The 8,620-nt window shown below is 28.6% G+C and overlaps 1 protein-coding gene across 1 annotated transcript in view; it reads left to right on the top strand.

Annotated features, from left to right (window-relative positions):
* Positions 1-577: 577 nt before the first annotated feature.
* Positions 578-8,620, top strand: part of Phum_PHUM259770 (uncharacterized protein) — a gene marked incomplete at both ends in the record, with an annotated part of 16,422 nt that continues 8,379 nt past the window's right edge. The window contains 3 exons of the mRNA XM_002426513.1: positions 578-582; positions 644-767; positions 2,113-2,254. Of these exons, the coding sequence (XP_002426558.1) occupies positions 578-582; positions 644-767; positions 2,113-2,254 (271 nt within the window). The remainder of the gene's footprint in view (positions 583-643; positions 768-2,112; positions 2,255-8,620) is intronic.

The raw sequence follows: 8,620 nt of genomic DNA, 5'->3' as shown, positions 1-8,620 counted from the left end.
ATAATAATAATAATAATAATCGTAAAGTTTTTGTTTACAAAAAAAAATAAAAATAAAATAATTATTGATTCTATTTTTTTTTTATGAATTTATTTTATTATTATTATTATTATTATTATTATTATTATTATTATTATTATTATTAATATTTTTTCGTTTCTTTTTATTTTTTTTTATTGTCTCTGGCAAATTATTTAAACCACAAGGTAAATAATAATAATAATAATAAAGTCGTAAATTAATCACGACCGACCGCATGGCGGCCAAAATTCAAGGTCTTTATAATAATAATAATAATAATAATAATACGACGACGTCGTACCTTTGTAAATATATTCAGGTAGATTGATATATATTGAAGTTTACCTACACTTAAATATTATTTAAATTTTAATTTCAAAAAAAAAAAAAAAAAAAATCTAAAGTGCAAAACCGACAAGTTTAATCATCATCGCCGATGATGAAGTTCAAGGGAGTACAAGTAGTAGTAGAAGTTTTTTTTTTTTTCAATTAGGTTTTTAAGTACCGGATATGTTACGTGTGTTTTCGCGTATCGATGATCGTTAAGGTGACAATGATGACGTCACTTGTATTTGTTATTTATTTGTTATGTATTTATTTTTTTTCTTTTTTTTCTTTTCAGTCCTACAAACATCGCATTGAGTTCTATCGAACAAATAAAAATGTACTTACAAACGATGGGAACTTGTAAATGCGGATTAGAATGTCCGGTCAATTGCGAATCCGTATTTAATTTTAATCCAAAGGTAAGCCTTAAAAAAAAGGTATCGAAGGTATCAAAAGGAAAAAAAAAAAAAAAAATTACGATCCGATTGTATTGAATAAAAAGGTTTTACACAGATTCATTGTTTTCGTGGGGTATGTGTGACGAAAAAAGGGGGAGAAAAGGTTCTTAATAAAAAAACCTGAAAACCTGAAAAAATCATTCATTATTCACAATGTTACCACAGTCACAATGGTCCCCTCCTGTCGTTCTTTATTCTTTGGAAAAGAAAAGAATAGGAAAAAAACTTTTCGGTGTCATTTGTACGTGCAAAAAAATTTTTTTTTTTTTTTTTTCAAACGTTTCGGTGATTTTTAAACTTAATTGTTATAAATGACTTTGAAAAAAAAATGTTTTCTTTAGATTTTTCGTGCCGTTTGTTAGTATTATTATTATTATTATTATTATCCACCATTAAACACGACAAGGCTACTTGTCGGAGTTTTTAAGTATTTATCCGAGGTTTCTACCCGATTCCTTAGGGACAAATACTCGAATTTCGGTGGTGCCACTTATTATAAGATAGCACCACATCAATTCTTGAAGGTCTTCCTGAGTCCATCTTTATTCGATGGGAACGATTTGTCTCCTGAACTGGGCTCCGGTGACTAACATCTTTGGAGTGGCCAGGGTCAGAAGCAGTGAAATTCACGTTCTCGTCGAGCTGCCTCAGGTCGACAGTAGAACAAGATTTGTTTTTTTTTTGGTTCTTACTTTGTCTTGTTCTCATTTTTTTTTTTTTTTTTTTTTTGCTCTTTAAGCCAACGGCACGTGGCGTTCTCAAACGGTCACCCATCCAAGTACACACCACGCCCAATGCTGCTTAACTTCGGTGATCGTACGGGAACCGGTGTGACCAGCACGCTATGGCCGTTGGCTTTATTATTATTATTATTATTATTATTATTATTCTTTTTTTTTTTTCTTAAACTGTAACTAATTCGCATTTAAGTTTTTTTTTTTTTTTTTTTAAATACCTTAAAACGATTTGCAAATGGAATGTAATTAAGCGAGTTTACATACGTCGTATTATGGTAAAAATTATTTTTTTCTTCTTCTCTTCTCCCTCTCTTTCGGTCCCTCAAAACCTGAAAAAAAATATTATCATTATTATTATTTTAATATTTCGTTTGTGGTTTTTTTTTTTTTTAAAAACATTTTACGGGGGGGGGGAATCCAAATGAAATTCCCATATTATTATTATTATTTACAAAAAAATCGTTTTCATTAGTAGTGAGTGTTTTATTATTATTATTATTATTATTATTATTATTATTATTATTATTATTATTATTATTATTATTATTGATATTTTTTTTTTTTTTTAGGTAATTTCACGGCCTTGGGATTCATCAGACTCGGAACAAACTCGATTGTGCAATCATAAGCGGAAAGCGCCTATTTCTGGATCCTCCTCAGACCAAGATGGAGGGGGTCCACACAAAAACGTTAAATTAGGAAGTAGGAAAGGTAAGCATTGTTTTTATTATTATTATTATTATGAATGCTAATGGCGGCGCGGATTCGTGTAGGTTTTACCTGCTGTTGAAAATTCAAGTAATTGCAAAACTTGAATTTTTTTTTTTTTTTTTTTTTTCAAGTTTTTCGAGGTTCCTCATACTTTTTTTTTTTTTTTTTTTTTTTTTGTGTTGCCACCAACGAACAACAACAACAAACAACAAAAAAAAAAGAACAAAAATGTATTTGGGATTGGCCAAAACGAGTTCGAATACACGTTTTTTTTTGTCTCTCTCTCTCTCTCTCTCTTCCCGTCTCTCACTCACTCTACGTCTCTCTCTTTTTTTTTCCTCAAAGTCTGAACAAAAAAAAAAAAATTTGCGAGATTATTTAAAAATAATAATGATAATAATAATAATAATGATAATAATAATTTTTCGTTAAGGTATTGAAAAATTAAAAGCGGCGTCGGGTCATGTTTTCTTGATTTCACGACCATTTTTTTTTTTTTTTTTTTTTTTTTTATTTCTTTTATATTCTTTAAATTTAATGGCGTAAAGTCCAAGGTCCCCCCCCGTTTCTCCTCTCCACTTCCCCTCTTCCCCTCCCCGCTTCTCCCCCTTCCAGAATGTTTAATCGTTGGTTATTCCTTTTCGTTTTTTTTTTCGGCTAATTTGTTTCCATTTTAATTTTATTGTTTTTTTTTTTTTTTTTTTTCTTTTTTGTTTCCCCCGTAATGAAAAAAAAAAAAAAAATTTTTTTTTTTTTTTTTTTGGTTACCCTTCGAAAATAAAGTAATTTTTTTTTTTTTTTTTTTTTTACCACCTATTGTTGTGGGGACCGGAAAACCGTTTTTTTCTTTTTTTCTCAACTTTAATATTTAAATTTTAATTATAATTTAGAAATGTAAATTTAACTTCCTTTAAAAAAAAAAAAAAAAGTTAATTAAGTAAACCTGGATTGTTATTTCCGTTAGTTTCCAATGGTCGAATATTCAGGTTCACCGCTGTCGAAAATATTTAAATATGCTATTATTATTATCATCATCATTATTATTATTATTATTATTATTCGAGGAAGATGATAATTTTGATAGGGATAATAGTTGTTAATGAATTTTTTATTTTTTATTTTTTATTCACCGGCAGATGTTTGAAGGCCGACCAAAAATGATAATAATAATAATAATAATAATAATAATTTGAACGTTTTCGAATTAATTTTCCGTTTTTTTTTTTTTTTTTTTTTTTGACAATCGTCAGCCATTTTTAAAATGAATTTTTCATTATGACGATGAAAATCAAATAGAAAAAAAAAAAAAAAAAATTGGGTTAAATGGAAAATTTCACGAAGGTGGGGAGAATAAATCGGTCGTGATGAGATGATGATGACATGTTCATCCGTAATCTTTATCATTATTATCATCATCATTATTATTATTATTTTCTCGTGGTTTTTTTTTTTGCTTGTTGTTTTTTTTCTTCTCCCCCCTCCCCCACTTCTCCCTTCTCCCCTTGTCGGGAAATGGTCTCCTTTTTTTAATATTAAAAAGAAAAGAAAGTAGAGGGGGGGGAAAAAGTTCAGACGATGGAAAAAAATCGTGAATATCGTTTCGCGGTAATAAATTAATAATAATAATAATAAGTCGTGCGACAACAACAACAAAAACAACTTTAAAAAAATAGGACAACCGGAAGTAACGAGTTAATACCTTTTTTATTCCCGCCACAATTCTGATTTCCGGTTAATTTAATTTATTTTCGTTTTTTCGTAACGGAAAACTTTAAGGGGTGGATGCGGAAAACATAAAAAAAAAAAAAAATTTTTTTTTTCCTGGGGTCTAACAAAGGTAACGCGAAGGCGGCGTGTGTCGGTGGGGGCGGGGGCGGCGGCGGAAGGTCGGAAAAAAAAAGGGTACATATATCTGGATACGAAATTAGTTTCCGTTTTTATTGGTTTTTTTTTTTTTTTTCATTTTTTGATTCTGCCGATTAATCACCCGCTGAGTAATAATAATAATAATAATAAAGTGAATCATGCCGGAGAGAGAAAGAAAATAATAATAATAATAATGATAATGATAATGTAAAACCCTAACAGTTATATGGGAAATGGTTAGGGAAATACAATATTATCATTATCATTATCGTCGACTTTATCACCGCCGCGTTAATGTTAATTAATTAAAATATCGTTTTTTTTTTTTTTTTTTTTTTTTTTAAAAAAAAAAATTTCTAATAAACACGCGCACGCGCACACACGCACAAAACTCGTACACGTTTTAATAAATTGCAAACTCATTAAGATAATTGAATCGAGGGGGGGGTCGGGGAGGTGAGGAGAGGAGGGTTAAAAGAAGGCAACCCAAAATTTTCTTTTTTTTATTTAATGTGAAAAATTAAAAGCGACCCGACGAAGGTTTTCCGTCGCATTAAATCATAATCGTCGTTATCGTTATCATCATCATCATCATCATCATCATCATCATTATTATTATTATTATTATTATTAGGAACATGGTTGGCATCATTAATAAATACGTTTCAACCAATTTTTCCTTTTTACTTTTTTTTTTTTTTTTTTTTTTATGAAAAGTAATTGAAACGTGGAAAATGAAATGATAAAAAAGGAAAAAAAAAATTCAATATTGATTTATTTATTTACTTATTGAATTGCGGGGGGGGGGTTCTTTTTATATTCCGAAAATAATAATGATAATAATAATAATAATAAAACAAATTTTTCAATGTATTTATAAACGTTATTTATAATAATAATAAATTTTTTTTTTTTTTCTTTTTGAAAAATATCAAAACTTGGCATTTTCCGGTTGGGGGGGGGGAAAGAAAGAAAGAAAGAAAGAAGAAAAATTATTATTATTATTATTATTATTATTTGATGGTTTTTAAAATTGAATTATCGTTTAAAAGTCTTTCTTTTCTTTATGCGTGCACGTGTGTATACGTGCGTGTGTGTGTGCTGCTGCTGCTGCCTTACAGCCTTTTTTTAAAAATTTTTTTTTTATTGAATCCTTTTATTTTCTTTAAAATTATTATTATTATTGTTATTATTCGTCTTTCTCCTCCTCCTCCTGCTGCTGCTGTTGCTGATGCTGCTGTTGTTGTTGTTCTCATTATTATTATAAAAATAATTTTTTTTTTTTTTAGTACAGATAACTACTTTACGTATATTTGAACTTTTTATTTTTTTTCGAAGAAGGGGGGAGGGGAGAGGAAGGGAAGAGAGGGAAACGAGGTAGGAAAGCGCGGGGGTGGACGGGAGAGAGGGGAAGGGAGGAGAAACAAAGAAAATCGTGGCATTAAAAAGTGATTTTTTTCGTTTTGTTTTTTTTTTGCTCCAGTTATTTTCGTTATTAAAACAAATAATTTTTTATTTTATTTTATTTATTTATTTATTTATATATATATTGTTTTATTGCTAGAAGCAATAAAAACGAAATCGAGAATTTTCTGTTTTTTTTTTTTTTTGTTTCTTTTATATTATTAAATTTTGCTAATTTTTTTTTGTTTTCGAAAAATGAGGTCGACGACCGTTTTCGCTTCGTTTTATTTATATTCGTCGTCATTGATTTATAACGAAAATATCGATCGTAAATCGGTCAAAAATAATTTTAAAAAAAAAAAAAATTATTCGACGTGAATGGATCGTAAAAAAAAATAACAAAATTTATTCGTTGAAAAATTTACCGACTATAAAAATAATTACGACGACGACGATGATGATGATAATGATGATGACGATGATGTTGATGATGATGATGATAATGATAGTAGTGGTAGCGGGCATTTAATTTTCTCATTTAACAAACATGTCGGTCGCTAACGACCGACCGGGTTGAAAAGGTTTTAATTAAAACAAAACAATAATGATAATGATAATGACGATGATAATAGTTACGATGATGATGATAATGATGATAAATTTCATTTGTTAAGAATTTTGACTAAATTTTCACACTTTAAAACTTTTTTCCCCCCCATCTCCCCATCCTCCCCCCTCCCCGTCATCAGAATACATTAAAAAGAAGAAAAGGGAGAAAAATTAATAAATTTTATTTAGAACGCATGGGAAAATTTTTTTTTATTTTCTGGGGAGCCGATAAAAAAACAAACAAGAATATTTTCCGATAGGGTTGATTTTCCCATATCGCATAGCTTGGCGTATTTTTTGAACTGCATAGAGAGAGAAAAGAAGGATGAAGAGGGGGAAAGGGGAGGGTGCAGGAGGGGGCAGGGAAAAAAACATTTTGCGACGACTCAAAAAATTTTCCAGCTCCTGGAATATAAAGAAGTCTTATACCTATTATATTTTATAAACACACGGAAAACGCTTTTTAAAATGTTTTTAACTTTGTGAGGCTCTTGAAATCAATAAAACGCACCTTTGGGACACAGAAGAAAGGAAGAATGAGAGTGAGTGAGAGAGAGAGAAAAAAAGAAAATTTATTTTAAAAAAAAAGAGAATGAGAGAGAGAAAGAGAGAAAAGATAAATTGCGAGAATGTGATAGAGTGAGAAAACACAAAAGGGGGGGGGGATTTCGAATCGTTTTTTATATAATACATTTTATATATATAAATACGCCATTTGCCTCCTCCTTCTCCACCTCCTCCTCTTCGTTCCCCTTTTTAGCTTTCGCATCCTTTTCTTTAATCAGTTTTCTTTTTCGTTCAATTTTTGACATTCATCCCATTATTTTGTTTTTCTTTTTTTTCTAAAAATAAAGATGAAAATTAAATCTCTGTCGTATAGATAAATAAATAAATAAATAAATATTGGAAAATTGATTAATTGTTAATTAAATTTTTCATTTAATAAAAAAAAAAAAATGGCAAATATTTTTTTTTTTTTTTGGGATTTCCCTTCGGGAGGGGGAAAATTTGATGCGAATTTAATTGATTGAATCCATTCGTTAGAATTCAAACCGGAAGTTGGAGAAAAAAAAAAAAAAGAAAAAAATTTGAGGTTAAACACGAATGTATATCTCATATATTTATGAAATCAATTTGTTAAATGTAATCAATCGGAAACGTTCGTTTTCGTAATAGAAAGTTTTTTTTATATATATAAATATCATTATTATTAATATTAAAGTTTTCCACTCGGTTGCATTCATTGCAGGGGGAGGAGAGGAGGGAGATGGGGGGGGGAAAGATTTATATTCGTAAAAAAGCGAATCGGGCTAGAATTATTATTATTATTATTATTAATTTGTACCCGATAGGATTGGCGTGAATTATGAAAAAAAAAAAAAAAAAAAAACGTCAAATTTTTACACTTTAATTGTATTTTATTAAAATTTTTCATTAGGAACGAAAAGGGAAAAAAGGAAAAAAAGGAAAAAAAGGAAAAAAAGGAAAAAAAAAAAAAGGAAAAAAGGAAAAGGGTTAAGTGATTTTATCACTCGGTGTTTGAGAAAATTTGTCGGGGAAAACCTTTTTTTTTTTTTTTTTTTTTTTTTTTTTGAAATTTAATTTTTTTTTTTTTTAAAACATTTTATTGCTTTAAATTTAGTTCCACGACAGTTTTTCCTTCTTCTTCTTCTTCTTTCTTATTTTTTTTAATTTTTCATCGGTTGTCGAAACTGTTGAGGCAATGACCCCGTTTCGATTCGATTCGATTTTTCATCTCGAATATAAATTTTTATTTTCGATTCGTTCGTTCGTGTGTGTGTGTGTGTGTGCGTGTGCGTGTGCGTGTGTGTGACTTTTGTATTAAAAAAAATAAAGATAATAATAATAATCGCAATAAAAAGAAAATTCGATCGTGGATTTGACCGATTTTTCTTTTTTCTTTTCTTTTTTTTTCTTTTTATAAATTACAAAATAAATTGAAAAGCAAACTTTTTTATTTTTATTTATATATTTTTTCTCTTTCTCTTTCTTTTTCTATTCGTATTCTTCTCTCTCTCTCTCTCTCTCTCTTATTTTATTTTATTTTTTTCTCTTTTCTTCATCTTCATCTTCGTTTTCCCTCCAGTAAAATCAAATAAATAAATTTTCTTTTTCTTTTATATCGGAGTTGAAAATATGTGCATGTGTATGTGGGGGTGTGCGTGTGTGCGTGTATGTAAATGTTTACGAAAAAAAATGATTTAAACAACTGAATTTTTTTTGTTTTTGTTTTTTATTTAAATATTCATTTGTTTATTTATTTAAAAATATTTTTGAATAATTATTTTTAAAAAAAAAATATTAAAACGTGGCTTTAGAATAATTATTCAGGTATACGAACGAACATCGCAACTGTTTTTTTTTGTTGTTGTTATTTTTTATGTGACAGTTTTAATGAATGTTAATGAGGAAAAAACCTACACGTTCATAATAAAAAAAAAAAAAAAATAATTTGTGATGACAAGC

Source organism: Pediculus humanus, genomic scaffold (genome assembly GCF_000006295.1).
Source record: "Pediculus humanus corporis 1103172107633 genomic scaffold, whole genome shotgun sequence".
NCBI classification, from domain to species: domain Eukaryota; kingdom Metazoa; phylum Arthropoda; class Insecta; order Psocodea; family Pediculidae; genus Pediculus; species Pediculus humanus.
Note: the sequence above shows the minus strand (reverse complement) of the source record. Positions and strands in the feature narration are given on the sequence as shown.